The 17117-nt window shown below is 39.1% G+C and overlaps 1 protein-coding gene across 11 annotated transcripts in view; it reads right to left on the bottom strand.

Moving 5' to 3' along the window:
• SASH1 (SAM and SH3 domain containing 1) overlaps positions 1–17117 on the bottom strand; it is a 546410-nt gene that overhangs the window by 36880 nt on the left and 492413 nt on the right. For 5 of the 11 annotated variants that reach the window (XM_027687734.1, XM_027687767.1, XM_027687794.1 and 2 more), the window contains 4 exons: positions 11575–11615; positions 10019–10104; positions 8595–8711; positions 7249–7350 (listed from right to left, as the gene is read on the bottom strand). In XM_027687734.1, the coding sequence (XP_027543535.1) occupies positions 7249–7350; positions 8595–8711; positions 10019–10104; positions 11575–11615 (346 nt within the window). Of the gene's footprint in view, positions 1–7248; positions 7351–8594; positions 8712–10017; positions 10105–11574; positions 11616–17117 lie in introns of all 11 variants that reach the window. The other 6 variants (XM_027687743.1, XM_027687802.1, XM_027687785.1 and 3 more) reach the window with 3 other exon arrangements.

The following is a 17117-nucleotide window of genomic DNA, read 5'->3' as shown; positions in this document are numbered from 1 at the left end:
CATGGCCATGAGTGAAACTGATCTAAGTTTGGGGCTTTGCAACTTGGGTTTGTAGGTTTTGGGTTTCATTAAAAAAGTTTCACAGACCTCTAATCCTTGCAGAGGCTGCTTATAGAAAACTGTGTGAAGCTCAGCTGTGATAATCTGCATCATATCGTGATGTTACAGATAATGCCCTTCAAATTTTTAAAGAAAATTAACAGAGGTTATGAACATTCTTTCGCAAGAGCATAAACTGCAAGGGCTGTGCAAGTCTAAAATGTGCAGTGTCAGCCCCTCCCAGGTAACAATGTCTGGGTTCAGTCTGTGATTACTTACAAGAAAATCAAAGGAACATCCAACAGCTACTTTGGTGAGAGATATATTACACATTAGCTGGTGACGACACTGCTTGCTGAAATTAGTGGGAAATATTTGTCATAAGTAACGAGAGCATAAAAGCTGAATTCTCCCAGGAGGTCTGTCTTGATACTAGAATAGCTGCTTAGGCAAATTCCTCTCTGTTAACTGTTTCCAGGTTTTAGTTTAATTTTGAGAAGTACATTGCTGATGTTTGTATCTGCAAGCCAAACACACTTCCACATGGTGAAGTGCTTCTCTCACTGATTAGCATAATTAATTTTAATGACATTACAACCATACCTGTTACAATGTAGCATTCTTTCCTAATTCTCCTGCGGACTCCTCTACACAGGGAAACAAAAGTCTTTAACAAGGCTCTTTCAATTGAATCTTGTGTTTTGGCAGGGCTAAGAAGGTCTAGGGAGAATCCCTATTCTTTGGCGCAGGCTGTACTATTAATGAATGGAGTACACCACCGGTGCTGGAAACCCACTTCTGCACATCTTGGAAAACCAAGGGTGAAAGAGCAATACATGAAACATAGCAAAACTCATACGAGAGAAAAAAAGGAAAAGAATGAGAGCCCTTTAGTACAGGGTGTAGTAACCTAAATTACATTCTTACAGTATTTTCAAACAATCAAAGTATTAATGTTACCATCCTAAGTGTGAGGAAGGAAACTTCAGCATCAGGGAAGGGGAACAACTGGTAACTGACAGGAGCGCAATTAAAATTTTCTATTGTACCACAAGTAAAGATTATTCAGCATGGGTCTGCCAAATAGGGCAGTGAAACACACAACTTTTGAGATTCCTAATTCTTGAACTGAGTAAGGCTTTGTTCCAACTTAATAGGCCTGGTCTCAGAAAAGATGGGGGCAAGGATACCACATTATGGATTATAGCATCTCCTGCTGGTTGATGCATGGAGAACAGGAAAAAGCTGGTACCACCACTTCCCACCCTCTAGGTAATAAGCAGAAAAATTAGGCAGCTCCCAAAAGGCAAAAAAGGTATAAAAAAAGGTGAACTAGTATGTTAGAATGAATATTAAATTAATTTGCCTTCCTACCTCCCATCCTCCTCAAATACATGGCTAAACATTTTGCAGTAAAGTAAGTCAATAGGGCTTGTCTGAATGCAATCAAAACAGAAGTGGTTATGAACATGCCTAATTACAGCCATTGCCTGAGCACTACCATAAGCTCTCTGAGTCATGACAGAAGGAAGATTTTTTCTCAGAGACCTTATGACAGACTAACCACAGGAGCAACTCCTGCTGGCAGCAAGCAGGAGGTTTACTTGGGCTACATTAATGCCAACTCCTCAGTACAGTCCTGTGGTGACAGTGTTTAGTCCCACTAGGGAACCACACTTAGCTAAGTTGTACCTATCAACAACACGGGCAGATGTCGAATGGTAAATAATACTTAAAGAAGTGATACAGTTTTATTCCTAAATAATTTGCAGCAGTTTCTTCTGCAAATTCTAAAGTGTTTTGGAAAATTTCAGACTAAACAGGTAAAAACACTTATTGTGTTCTACAAAACCAAATATAAACACATTGCTGGCCTCTTGCTTTGCTATCATTGCTCCAGAGCACTGACCTTACTTTGTGTTGTGTCCTGGGAACTGTAATGACAATTTGCATTTCTCTCATGGAGGTTTTTATGTCACTACACCCATGGGAAATCCCGTTCTTACGCATGGATAGAAAGAGGGGAAAGACTGTAAAAAATATGCTGTAATTCTTCTGCTACCAGCTTTCACCAAGAGATGCTGGACACTGTCCCTGTGATCAGTGGAGAAGGAGGGCAGCCAATGCCTCCCAGGACAGGTTCCCATGGTAGGCACACAGTGTGGGAATTTAGCACTACCATTTTGAAGCCATGTCTTACTATAGGCTCTTTCTTCATCATAACTGTTACTAAGCACTGACAGTATTATAGGAATTTGTGCAGTAATAATAAATACACCATCCAATAAAATGAGGCACATCAGTGCCTTTCAGGAAGTCTTAACAGAAATTGGGTCACTAGATTCTTTGGAGCAAAGATGAAAGCTCTGCATTCATTCACAGCCATGCTCAGCAGCAACTCCCCTCTGTTACTTGAAAGAATATGCAGGGCCTGGCGGCGGGCAACGAGCTCTCCAAGAAGAACGAAAACAGAAAACTATCCTCTTCCACCCTTTAGCCTTTCATAGAAAAGAAGTCCTATGAAAAATGGTAAGTCCTGGGATAACAGCAAAAACAGGGGTAACACCGGACTTTCAAAATGCCCAAAATATCCACATTGCTTCAAACTAAACACTACTGTTTCAAGCAAAACAAACCTCATCATAGCCCAGTCTCCATTGATATCCAATGCTGATTCCCAATATGCACCAACTTTGAGCTTAGTTCTAACAAATTTAACTGACTATACCAAAAGAAGGGCTTTTTCTTGTTTACATTAATACTCCTGAATTATGAGCAGTAATAATGTTAACAAATGAACCACTGAACCACTGAAATACAGTATAAGCCTGAATAATGTGGATTTGCTGTAATTATGCTTAGATTTACTCCTGAGGTAATGCATGCTATGGAAGTTATACTGCAATTATTTCTTCTTATTATTCACACTTGCAAAACAAAACAGTAATGACTATTGTGAGTCAGAGATAATTCTATCAGACTTAGTATTTTGTTAGAGTCAGGTTTGTACCACGGCTACAATCCTGGTTCAACAGCTTCAGCATCTCTTGGATTGAAAAGACTACAACTCAAAATCCATTATCATCTGTTACTCTGTCTTTGACACTTGAGGAAGACATAAACCCAATTCTGCACACCCTTTCAACTTTTAGCCCCATTTAAGCACTTGGTAAAAAAAAAAAAGTCTTCAGGAAATAATAGCAAGAACAGGAGCAACAAATGATCATCTCAGTCCAGCTAGAGGTGTTGCTGTGTGGACTTGATGCACCATCATCTGTTAAAAAATGTATCAATAGAAGATGGAAAAGAGAGGCAATGTAAGGGGGAATTTTCCCCAGCATTGGCCTCACGGCAGATAACAGATGTGCACAGCATGCTTCCAGGTCTGCATCACTGCTGCCAGTCTGCTCAGAGAAAACAAATGAGGTGCCGGTTTCCTACTGGTAGTATAACAGTCCTGGGAAAAGAGGTGTTGGGACACTAAAACAGCACCGCCCATCTGCAAGCTGTATTGTTGGAGGGAGATGTTGGTTTTGTTCTCTGCACTCATAAATTTTATGGTCTCTCTCCTGAGGCTGCTCGTGGCACATCCGGTAGGTGAGGTGGTGTCAGACAAGCACGGCACAGCTCACTGTGGCACCTTTCAGGTGAAGGCCAGCTATGATACATGGAAGCTCGCGTTAATGAGCTCTGGATGGCTGAGCATTATCTGCCGATCAAAACCAAAAACCAGAAGCCAGATGAGACCAACTAACCAGTTTAGTCCAGAGATAATTACAACTTCATTTAACTTGCTTCTACAGAAACTGTCAGTGAAGTTAATTAGTGGTTTGTGTCAGCGGCAGCACATGTATGATACACACTTCTATCACAACTTCCCTCCTGCTTCTCTCCTTTCCCCCACTCCCACATGAAATATAGCAATGGGTACAATTAGTCTTTTAGCAGAGGGCACAGGAAAGGATTTATGCTGACTTCTCCTAATGCTGGTCCTTCAAGCTGGGCTGGAGCTGTACCAGCAGGGTTCTGGGGATGAAGGAGCCCTATTTTAGATGAACTGAGAATTTCAGCCCCCAAAAGTCATCAAATGTGCTTCTATCTTTAAGAAGCATAAAAGGCACCTCAGTGTAAAGAAAGAATGTGATACAATTTTGAAATCCTCTCTTTCTCTGGACTTTCTGACTCCTGAGGAAAAATAGGGCCTTATCTAAAATCCAGAAAGGGATCCATTTATAATCTGCACCTGCTTTACATCCCAATGCTTGGCACAAAGCAATGAAAGCCTGTCTAGTTTTACTGTGAACAGCCTTCATTCCAACAGAGATGAAACATAAATATTTAGAAATAAATTTTTAAGAAAATGATGAAGCGTTTTAGACCTTTGATACTTCTGACTAAAAAGACAAAGTTTCAACTGCATTCCCACATTAGCAAATAAATAACACACATACTTTGTTGCAAAACAAGGGGACCACAGTCGTGAGACTGAAAGCTACAAACTGCTCTAAAGTGGCAAAGAACCAAGTCACCTACTGACTTGGCAAGACCTTTATTTGTTTGTTTGTTTCTTAAGAACAAACAAACACGACACACAATTAACAGCACAGCAATGACATGGGGCTGCCGCCCTTGGGATACTGAGATGATGACCCTTTTACTTCTGAACCCTTTGTGTTTCATCATTAGGGTTCAGTTTTGTTAAGGATATGAAACACAAGTTTCCATTTCCTGATACAGTAATTTAAAAGAGGAGAACCTGGAAAACAGAATCCTCAAATCAATCTTTAAAATGAAAATCTTTAAATCAACATGAGTTATGTTAGTTATAAACACATAATAGCTCTAAAAGCTTTCTCTTAAAAGTGTTTTTTCCCTAAAAATGAAAACTAATGATATATACCCTTCAGATACTATTTTGTAGGGGGCTCTTCTTATGCTGTGGGCAGAGCTGACTTGAAAGCAAAGGAGTACTTAAAACCTTGAAACACTCCAGACAATCTGCTTTCATTTTTTTGATTCTCTCATTGCTTAGATTCTAACTTGTTTTTGTTTTGTTTACAAAATTATGAACTACGATCACATTGTTCCATTAAAAACTGCCTAGTAACAATTTGGCCATGAGACAGAAAAGAAAATAAATTTAAAAAAAAAAGAAAAAGCAAACAGAACCAAAAGACCCATTGCCCAAGGACTTTGAATTCAAACAAGAAATGTTCATTTCAATGACTTGTATTTCCAATTGCCTTTTGAGGTTATAAGGCAGCAGGCTACCTAACAGTATGCTTTTACTATATGGAAAACCATCTTTGCTTCATGGTCTATATAAAATGAGTGGGGTAATTCTGAGATTCCGAATTCATGGAGTACAAATCACAAAAATGGCACTGAAACTCAAACCATTTGGCAAAGAAAGGTCTTGAAAACAGAATCATCTTTGCTTGTCTCAAAAGCTGGTAATTTCAGATTAATAGAGATGTCCTTAGGCAAAAAAGTCTGGGTGAACACAAACCCTATTTCTAGACATATCTGATACTTTCGTTTGTTTTTTCCTCTTGTGTGTCAATTACAGCCCAAAGTCTTTCACTCCAGTTAACCCTACTTTCATTCTTGTCCACAAAAAAAGAAGTCAAGCTGAATTTTGCTCTAACATGAAGTTTCATTTCTGCAGATGATCTGCTTTTCTCTTGAAGGCAAGCAGTTTCACAGCTTCTGTTAAAGGCAACCATGACAAAAATCAGGAGCAAGGGCAAAAATCTTGAAAGGTATCTACAAAGACTGAATAGAGATTCCCCATTGAAGTTAACAGGAAGATGGTAAGATGGTTCAAATCCTACCAGAAGAGCAGAGAGAAGCAACAGAGCTCTTGGTTCAAAGCGCAAAGATTCTCATTCCATTAAGGAGGAAATACTGAATCATGTTTGGTCCTCAGAGATATACACAGCTTTCAGTAACTTCAACACAAATGTAAACCACTATCAGAAGATTTAAGAGGGAAATTCAGTATCATTCTGAGATTTGACCATGGTAAATGAGAGTTTTGAGGATTTTATGCTATAGGTACCTTGGGCAAGGGCCTCAAGAACGGAAAGTTCAGGTTATAAATACTAATGAGGAAAAGATCAAGACACCTTTCAGCTGGCTAAACAATCAGTCCAGAAGAGCCAGAATCCTTCCTTCTCCATTATTTGCATACTTTTGATATATCAGAACATAGTATAAGGCAACATCAATTCCCCTCTGCTCCAATCTAACTAGAGATGGATGTACTTTCTTGAATATAAACAAGAAAATCCTTCTCTACCACCAAATATGTTAAACATCTCATAAAATGATATAGCATTCCTTTTTTCTTTTAGGAAGGAGGAGCTAACTGTCTGCTGCAGTAAGCAGGAAATTCCATTGACAATAAAATAAATAAATCAATCAATGGTCTCAAAAGCTTATGATTCAATTATATGGGTTACATGGAGCTTGAATTTGACAGCCGAATGTGTTCTTCTCTAAGATTTATCTGTGAACTTTCAATTAGAGAAATGAAGTGGAATAAACTACTCAGTGAAAATGAAGATATCTGGAAGAAAAAATTAATTAATTCAGTATGGCATGACACAGAGACTGCCTGGTGCCCATAAAAACAAGAGAAGCTACACAGCTCAGAAGTAAAAAGGAAAGGGAGGAAAGCTGCCTTACTTCTTATGGGTCTGGCAACAGCTGCAAACTCTGGGCTGTGAGTTTCCAAATGCAGAGATAGAAGTGCTTGAAGGCAGCAGGCAGCTAGGACTTAGTCAGACCCTCATACAGAACGTATCAACAAGGGCAAGAAAAGCCTGAGAAATTCTACTTGTGAATCAGCAAAGTGAAACTTTCCTCTAAACAATCTAAAAACCCTTCTCTGTGGATTTTGTAACACGGGGATTTTTGCCTTGTGCTTCAAAAGCTCAGTGACAAAGAGCCAGATTAAAAAAAAAAAAGGGAAAAAAGAAAAGAGATAGATTATACAATAAGACTGTTGAAGTCCATGACAACAGAGTTTGAAGATTTAAAATGCATGTTGAAGATTTTCTGCAGACAGAACATAGCATCACCAGGTCAGTGATACATTTGCTATTAAGGAAATCACCAGGTAAATCGGGATTTTTCTGTGCTTCAGTGAAAGAATTTAAATATTAAATGATACTGGGGAGCTATATCAGAATGACAGGTACTTACATTACAATTGGAAGAGCCATCAAATGTTGAGTAAGAACCATCAGGCCATTCTGTAGGATCTACATTACTTGATTGCCTGTGCTGGGCTTCATACTCCTTCAGCTGAAATTTGAAAAGACAGAGAGAACATTTTTCAGTGACAAGAAGATATCAATCTTCATTAAATAGCAAGAGTTAATGTAATTTCATTTTTCCCCCTGTATCACTGTGCAACTGGGAAAATCTGAACTTTTGTACTGCTCATCTCACTTATTCAAAATAATCAGAATCAGAAGTTTTAAAAATCGGTGGTTTTTTTCTTAGAAGGAAAAGATCTGTAAATACTGAAATTTGATGAACTATCATTGGTAAAACATAAATTACACATCCCCATCTCAGAGGCACTGTTTACAGTGGACAGACTAAATCACAATGATCTGCCAATTTCCTTCATAAAGAAAATGATCTGCAGTAAAGACTAGGAACTATCCTTTATAATTTAAAAAAACCCCAACCAACCAACCAACCAAAAAACCCCCTCATCTTCCCTGTTTCTCAATCCTACTGGAGTTAAAATGTTGAAATGACCCTCAAGAATTGGTATTAAAAAAAATAAAATTGTTATTAGTAGCTCAGACCACTAGAGGGAAACAGTAACAGTCCACATACAAACCATCAGATTAAGTACAGCCCTCCCCCCACAAAATTTTAAGAGCAGAGAAGTAAAAGAATTTCCAATAATACCACTCAATAATTTAAAATTTTTGTATTTTCATTATATAATTTCCAGCAAAGCAATATTTTCTTCAGTCAATAACATAATTTTATATTCCAGGCTAATCTATTTCAAGATGTAGTATGTCACTAAAAATATTTATCTGACTGCCAACCGATCTAAATCACATCTTCTCTAATGGAAACCATAAGGAATACCCTGTGTTCCATCACAGTGTTTTACACAAGGGTACAAATTCAAAAGTTCAGCAAAACCTGAAGCATTCCTATTAGTACTTACACAAACCTATGAATGTACTTGATAAAGAAAGACTACAAGTGAAATACCTCTCCCTTACTGCTGCAATGAAAATGTCTACACTTGAGCTCTTCTCTGATTAGCACCCTTTATTGTCAACGGAGAGAAGCAAATGCTTTTAGGACTCTATTAATATACCATACATTGGATATCTATTTTTTCCCAATAAACAAAGGAATTGCTATCTAATTTATGTTACCTAGTACCATGGGGCAAATAGGCAGCCTTTTTTCACCTTCTCCTATGTTTTCTGAACAAAGTAAAACTCCAAATTGATATATCCTACATCCTAAAGAAAGTTTCTCAAGGAGATTCAAGTATGTACATATCATACCCTAGCAAGTGCTTCCTCGATGGTGATCATCTTCTCTTTGACCATCATCATCAGCTGGATCCGTTCCTCATCACTCATTGTGATCTCACTGGCCACATACCCTACATCCTCTCCTGCGGGAAAAAGCACAAATATATTGAGCACGTGTAAGAGTTCATGCACAGAACAGGGTACATTGAAACTGGATTTTACCCAGTGCTCTGAAATCTGGTTGCCATGTGGATCTGGCTGGCCAGAAACAGACCCTCATCAGAGCAGGCTCCTAGTATGATTTCAAAGAACGGAATGATTTCGACATAACTGAGCAATAAAAGGAAGTAATTTGGGACTAAAAAAAACTAAGTCTACTTTGACACTGAAAGCAAGCGAGCATGACAAAGAGAAATAAAATGTGACCGTCATCACATGGTTATTGACCCTGAAAGACAAGAATCAAAAGAGAAAGTGCTAATATCAGAAAAGTCCTGCACTCAGCCCTGAGGAATACTGTAGTCAGTTGCCAGAGCAGATGGGAAGCCTCTTCAGGAATGGCATACTGGGCCCTTGCAGCTCTCTGCTGTGGACTGGCCATGTCTTCTGATCTATCCAGATTATCTAATTGGCCACTAAGCTGGTACATGGTGTGGGATGTACTGGGGCTCCCAACTACAGGACCTCTCCTTTTGGTGTGTGCTTGGCATGTCAGCACAGACAATTAGAACTTGCCTTCAGAGTCAGCAAGGACCCACGTTTAACTGAAAGTATATCTCTTTTGGGCCTTTGTCACCTTTCACAATCCATCTGAACACAGACATGGAGATGTGGAGAAGTGTCTGTTTGCAACATAAGAATCTCACAGATAGACATGGGTAAACAGAAATTTTTTGTGTGAACAGAAATACTTAATGCAACGCACAGCTGCATATTTTGGAGAAGAACTAGAGAAGGACACCTGACAGTTTAAGTAGAATCTTATCACCAGAGGTGCTTTTACTACTCCTTCTTATAAGCGTCTTCTCCAACAATGGCAGGCTAGATTCAAGCCTAAAACAAACAGCTCAAAATAACCAAATGCCAAAGAAAGAAGAAATACCTTTCTAATTAAAAAAGATCAGTATTTCTCTTATCAAGCCAGGACCAGAAAAGAAAAAAAAAAAGAACATCTTGTTTACTTAAAAATACGACTTATAAATAGATACTAACTGCATCACTTTGTGTGTGTGCCATCACTGACAGTCAGGGCTAAAGGCATCCCAGCCTCATGTCTAAAGTCTTAAGAATATGACTTGTCATTCTGAGCACTGTCATGATGAACCAAATCTGTGACACTTCCAGAGCCACAGACCTCCAACTGCCACAATATTACAAATGCATTTTACTCCTTTGTGATGCTGGCTCTTTTTATTTTTTATGGATAGGACGTGTGCCCTTGAAAAAGCTTTACCTTTTGAAGTCTGCCTCATTAGTCCTTTCTGGTTCTTTCGGAAATTCTGCCAAAAAAACTTATTTTTCTTTTTCCAGTCTGCTTTCCCTAAAAGGAAAGTGGGGAGGGAGGTTGAGGGGAAAGGGAAAAAGAATTTTAGAAAGAAACATTAGTTAGTAAAGGCTAGAGAAGCTTTCAAGCATTAAGTTGTATTTTTAAATCAGAAACAAGAATAAAAAAATCTCAGATTTTCTGGTTTTCTTGATTTATTCTGTGCTAGAATTATGCTGATATAGCCATTTCAGGGAAATGCACATTCTTTTATAATTGCCAATGCTATAGAGGACTGAGATAAACAAGTAACATACACATTTAGAATTATAAACAGAAAATATTTAACATTCATTTTGATGTCTACTGAGTTACTAATGTCAAGTCTGGAAGTGTTTTTGAAGTATTTTGTTGGTCTGTTCTCTTTAACTGAATCACAATTATGCAGCCTAAGCCAGAACTTAAGATAAGAGGTTTTCTAGTATGTATGTGCATATCTATAGAGAAAAGAAATACTTTACTTATATATAAATGTACACACACATGCACACACATGCACACACATATGCACACACACACACACACACACATTCTGCTACTTGGCATGAGAAATTTTATAAGACTATCAGCTACATCTGACTCTTGCTCTCTGTATGCCTGGACTGTGCAGGGCTGGGTCTCCATGTCCACTAATATCAGATCTGCATATGGATTGATGACCCAGAAATAATCACTTGCTCTAAAAAGAAAAATGGCATCTTGCTCAAGGTAGGGCATATATAACTGTGTTCCATTGAATTAACCAGGGCACATGCTATAAAGTTTATGCCATTTGCAAGTGAACATAGTGTGCCTGATCTGGCAGAAATGCTACTGATAAAGAGCTATTTCATCTCTCTGCTTTTGAAAAATTCAAAGGAACGTATTTTATACTGTGCCACTGAGTTTCAGCATGTGACTATTGTATTTAAGATTTCACCCTAGATGATCTAGATTCCGGTTTGCAGACTCTCTGAAATACTGGTTAAGTTTAGACTATGTGGACATATCCCTAGAACACCATTAAAAAGAAACAAACAAGAAAACCCTTCCAGTTTTATTTTTCCTCTCCAATGAGCAAAATATTTCAGAAACAAAGGAAGAGACTCTGACATGACATGAACAAAAATAACAAAAGTACCAGTTATTCACTGGTGGTGGTAGTTTTCAGAATACAAACAAACAGACTAGCAGTGATCTAACAAGCAAACATTTGAAATTCAATATAACAAGTCAAAAGACACATATTTATCACATGACAATGCTGGTTGGGCAATTTCAGTGATCACTGAGACACCCAGCATTTAACTTAAAGCTGCTGAGACTCGCTCTCCACACACACACACACACACACACACACACACACACAAATGCTGCTGACTTCTGCCAGCATTGTGTTTACTCAGCTCTTCACATCCCAGCACAAGCAAAACTCAAAAGCTGTTTAAGAATTCCACAGGAATATCAAATAAAATGAAATATACTGACCTACAGAGCCTTCTTCCGAGCTTGATTTATGAATGGAGAGCCTAGGACAATAAAGAGAAATGGACTTATTGATGCAGGCTTCTCACATTTCATGGGAGCTGTCTGGTTACAGTAAATTATAGTTTCCAAACAATACATCATGAGCTGTTTTCTCTTCCCTTTTCTTCCCAATGCAGCAAGTTGGAAACAAAACCTGAATGCACTGGTCTGACCACAGCAACTGAGTTCCCCTCTTAAACATGACTTTTGTGACCAACATAGAAAAATATATACTGACAAAAATCTATGGTTAAGGCAAAAGAGTCCAGGGATCCCTGGACAATTATTCACATAGCTTCCCCCCTTCCATTTGCAAAACAGCAATTTTGCTGCCTTAGAAACTGTAGAACTGTGATGCTGCATTTGTTTAGCTGTGTAACAGTTTTCAGCCCACTTGTTTTTTCTCTGATAAAGCTTTATAAATATGTGCTCATTACACTTTCAGAAGCCACTGTGTGGAAAAAGTAGTAGAGATTTCAAGACAAGCTTAAGAAAGCTTGTCCAGACCGTATGAAGTGCAACCACAGATGACTGGAGACTACAGCTTCTTGCTCCCAAGTCCCTTTTGTGTGCTTTCCCATCAGTGTATGCTCCCTTCCTCAAAAGCTAGCTGGAGAAACTTATTTGAACAGAACACGGACTTTACAAACAACCCACTAAAATAGTAAATAAATCTTCTGTTCTAGGCCTTTATGTTCATTGAACCAGTTTTCCATAATGGATTCCAACTCAGTGCCAACAGTTCATTGTGGGATCTCTGATGAGACAGCATCACCCTGGTTCATTGGCTTTTTTTTCTGTCTGTATAAATGGAGCTAATAGAAATTACCAAACCTTGCGTTATTCTTTGAAGCCTTTCTATTTAACCATGCAGCACCAAGCCAGTGAAATGACTCCTGCCCTGCCAGCATCAACGGCTTTGCTGGAGGCTCCAAGTGCAAAGCATTACTGCAGTGTTTTTGCTGAGAGCTCGGCCCTGCGATGTGACAATGCTCTATTGTGCGGTGGCTATACTGCGGCCATGCAGAATGGAAACACGCATACCCCAGCATACCAAGCAGACCTCAAGCCAAATTGTTCTTTGAATGAGCCGTATAATAACACACACATGCCATGCGCTCGTTGCTGTTCACACACTGTCTCCACGGGCTCCTTTAGCTCTCTCAGACCCCCAGCAGAGGGCAATGAAGAGTTTCTGATCAATTCACTAAACCACTCAAAGGAAAATTTTAGTTTAAGACAGTTCAGGGTTTAGAAGACGAAAGTAATTACTGGCCAACATCTTATAAGCATGAAACACATACTCATCAATTTGCAAAGACATCACTAAAGGGGAAACGAGACAGTATGAAGTTTCAGTTTGATTTAGTAATTCATCTAGACAAGGAGGGTCTGGCACAGTGAAGCTCTGAAATGTAACCTCTTTCAAACTCGGACTGATCAGAAATCTAATCCAGCACAAACAGCAAACTAATTGAGGCAAACAAACCTCAAATTTTTTATGTACCAGGAGGAGGGAGACATTCAGTGTTTTCCTTGTTGATGAAGTTTACCCTTGAAGGGGAAAAGTTAATAAAATGCCATCAAATGACTAGATTTTAAGAAGCCTGAATAAAAAATGCAGGAGAAAAATACAAATCCCATACTTTCTGGGTACAAATTTCCAGAAAAGCCTATGAACAGGGTCAGGAATTCATCCAGACACTTCAAAGTAAAGTTATTAGCAAGTATTTTTCTAAATAAAGGTAAATCAGATAAAAAGTATGTGGAATTGTATACAGAGACTTTTGTTCTTATGAAAGCAAAGTTCTGTTGGAATTGATAGAATTAATCCACTACGTGTTTTGCACATGAGCATAGACCTCACCTATTTATCTTAAATGAATTTGGTATCCATGAAATATACTAAGTCATCATCCTTAGAAAATGAAATCTGTTAATGATCGGAACTCTGCCTCACTAGTGAAAACAGCCTCAAAGTGGAGAGGCAGTCTCTTGTGTTCTGTGGCCTACAAATCCATTTTAATCCTTTTCTTCTCTTGCACAGTTGCCAACAGTGATTCAAGTAAGTAGCAGGTGTGGCGGCACTGTTTGTGATGTGGACATCTGTTCACTGGGAATTGGCCTGAGACCACCAACTCATCCCACACTGGCCTCCAGAGAACGGGAAGGGCAGTAGGAGCAAAGTTCTAACACACCTGAACTAGAGTGGGTCAGGAGAAGAGTAGGATCCACAGCAAGCAGACCACCTTCTCATTTATAACTGATTTGAGAACAATGCTGAGTTTCATCAGAGGATGCAAATTCCAATTATCATTTCATGCATTCTTTAAAGAGGAAATCTTCTGTGCTTGGGCTGCCCTTGAAAATACTAACAGCTGGTCTGAAGAGATGGAAATGCCAACAAAACTTACCACATAGTGTCTGATAGGGCACTGGCTTTAGTTCCACTAGACAGCTCTGATGCTTAAAAATCCTCAGTGAAATCAATCAAGCGTTTTACTTCCTAGATGTCTGGTGAAAAATTCCAGAGTACCTAGGAGTTGCTATATGTTTGATTTGCAAATTACACTCCCTTATTCTGTTAAATCTGCAGCGCTCCCGTGAATGTGCACTGAAGGAGATTTGTGTTCTTCCATTCATAGACTGATAACTTGTACTGAAAGTTAATGATGCAGTGACACTTGGCAGAAGTTTCAACACTGTGTGCCTGAAAGAGAGCCAAATGCCATTACTCCACCATGGAGGCCTTCATTTTTGTTGTGGTCTGATGTACAACTTCATTAGCAAGCTTTCACATGAAATGTACTCTGTCACAGCATACAACAGAAGAAATGTATGGGTATATGTTCACACAACAAGGAAGAAAAAAAGATTTATGGCCAGAGGGAAAGAAAAAGTTGATTTTCTTATCAACACATAATCTCTGAATGTGGCCAGCAGAAGTGGTCAAAATTTTAATCCATTAATTTCACAAATTCAAAATCACCTCTACGCTGATACTTCGTGCCTCTTGGAGCCAAAATGCTGAAACAAATAAATGTGAAAAAAAAAAACCAAAAAACCCAAAAAACCCCTCCCAAACCACCACAAAACAGAAGGCACAATATATAATCTAAAAATGGAGCTACTTTTGAGAGTAAGCAAATATTACTGCCCTAGAGAGTTGGTGAGTTTGAGCAGAGCTCAGTAAATTACATCAGGCCACTCAGAGGTCAGTGACACAAAATTAGTAGCAACAGTTGGAGTGGAGAACCTGGACCAGGAACTTCTTGATTAGAAAGACTGGCTTAACAGAAATGAGTTTACATTCAACACTGAAATGTGCAAGTGCACAAAACAGAATGGACACAAAAGTCAATCTTTCAAATGCTGGAGGTTTACAAATGATAGAGTACCTGGGGATACCAGTGGGAAAAGAATGATTGAGAAAAAACCTACACGTTAATCCCAAAAGGTATAAGGATGGGAAATTCCAATGGCAGTACAAAGAATGAATATATATGAGAATGGCTGTACAACCACCATTATTTATGCTCAAGAAAGATGAATTCAAACCAGAAGTGATAAAGAGAAAACCTATTAGAATGGCCAGAGAACTGGACAGCTTTTCTTACAAGAGAAAGGTAGAAAAGTTTTGCCTGTCAAATTGGAAAGCTGTAAGAAGATTAACTTATTGCCTATTAATAAATTAGGTACAGGAACAAACAGACATAAGCTGGAAAAAATTAGAAAAGACGAGCTAACATTTTCTAACTATTTGGACAAACTTCCAACAGCAGGCAGAGAAAGGGAGGACAACTTTAAAAACGTAATTAACTGCTTTTATAAGAGGCTGCTTGAAAGATAAGAGACCTGACCAGACATCCTAGATACAAAGATATCAGCCTGAGGATTGTCTCTGGAGGACACTTCTGGTTGTTCTTTTGAAGCTTGTGGGCTTTGTATGAACAATGTCAAAGTCCGGCATCCAAAAGGATCTTTGAATCTATCTTTCCATAAAAGTGCTGCAGTGGTGATGACATTGTTGTATCTAAGGAATCCCCTTGAAACCTGAAGGCGGTCTCCAAAATTTGGAGTGAAAGGAAGAACGAATGCACACATTTGCGTCACAAGCCAGCTGAGCCTGTCTGATTATTAAGACAGGTTTTAACTAGGCTGCATTGAACTGCTAGGCTACAGCTTTTCCTGTTAACTCTGGACTAATTCTAATCTCAGACAGAATAACACCAGGGCTTATTTTGCATAGAGAGCAGTTGATTTTACAAGAGACACAGCCACACGTATCCCAACAATGTGCTGGTACTCCACAGAACTGGGAAGAGAAACAAATGACACCATGTGCTGCTTTCATGAATGTGCCTGTTGATTTTTAAAAGCTCATCATTCTCAAAACAGAACAAACGGGAATTGAGAATGATGGGGGTTTGTTTCAACACTAAGTATTTTAAATGTATATGTTCTTTAACAAATGGCCGCGTCTCATTTATGGACTGTAAAATCCACAGATGCATAGCACCATATGATAATGAAACCACTACTGTTATGATCTTCAATAAACTGGTAGTGCCCCTATCATTCCTTCCCAATGACTATTTATAGCCCACTGAGGAAAATGGTTTAGATGGGATTTTCAGTATACAAATATTATGCACATTCATAGTGGTGAATAAACCAGTGCAAAAGCCCATGCTGGCTCTGCTGCAAAGCCATTTGGTTATCCACGTGCATTAGAAATGGCCCAATTACATAATTAGTATGAAAAACTGACACACTTGTAACTGCTCCTGACTGAATACAAGATAATTTATCTAACTGGAGCTGGCACAGAGAAGAAAATGGGCCTTTGGTATTTTTATCAAATTTGCATGAACCTGAAGAGAGGAGGCCTACAAGGTTCTGACCTTGCTGGCATCAGTGTGAGAAAGGGATGGAAAGCAAAGACATTTCATTCAATTATCTTCTCATTAGGTTTCCATAGCAATGGCACTTTAAGCAGGTCAAAACTTTCTCAGTGGAAACAAACACTGAGCTGCTTTTGGGCCCTGCATGTGTATTTCACAGCATCACCAGCATGGAAGTCACCATGTTGGTCCCACAGGCTTGGTCCGGGGACTGGCAGCAGGCAGGTGGGGGTATGTCACATATGTAATAACTGACTGGTTGGTCCCAGCCAGGGGGCAGATAATTGCCAGCTAAAAACTCTTCGACAGCAAAGATGTACTGCAGGCAATGCATCCCTGTTCTCCTTGCATTGCTCACTGTGTGCCATCTCAACTAGCTGCGACAAGTCTGACTTTGGTGTGAAAGGCACCCTTCATACCTCCTCATACAAAATTAACAGGATTGAAATCTTCTTCCAGCTGCTCAAATGCACACTGGTTTCCCTCCTCACGTGTCCCAGGCGTCGTTTGGCTGGCCTCTTGCTCCTATTGTGTGGGTTATTGTGGGAGTTTCCTGCCCTACTTCTCTTGAGGAGGCTGTTTAAAGGCAGCATGAATAAT

Source organism: Neopelma chrysocephalum, unplaced genomic scaffold (assembly GCF_003984885.1).
Source record: "Neopelma chrysocephalum unplaced genomic scaffold, ASM398488v2 Primary Assembly neopelma1_23, whole genome shotgun sequence".
Taxonomy (NCBI): Eukaryota; Metazoa; Chordata; class Aves; order Passeriformes; family Pipridae; genus Neopelma; species Neopelma chrysocephalum.
The sequence above is the reverse complement of the archived record's forward strand: the minus strand, read 5'-3'. Positions and strand labels throughout refer to the sequence as shown.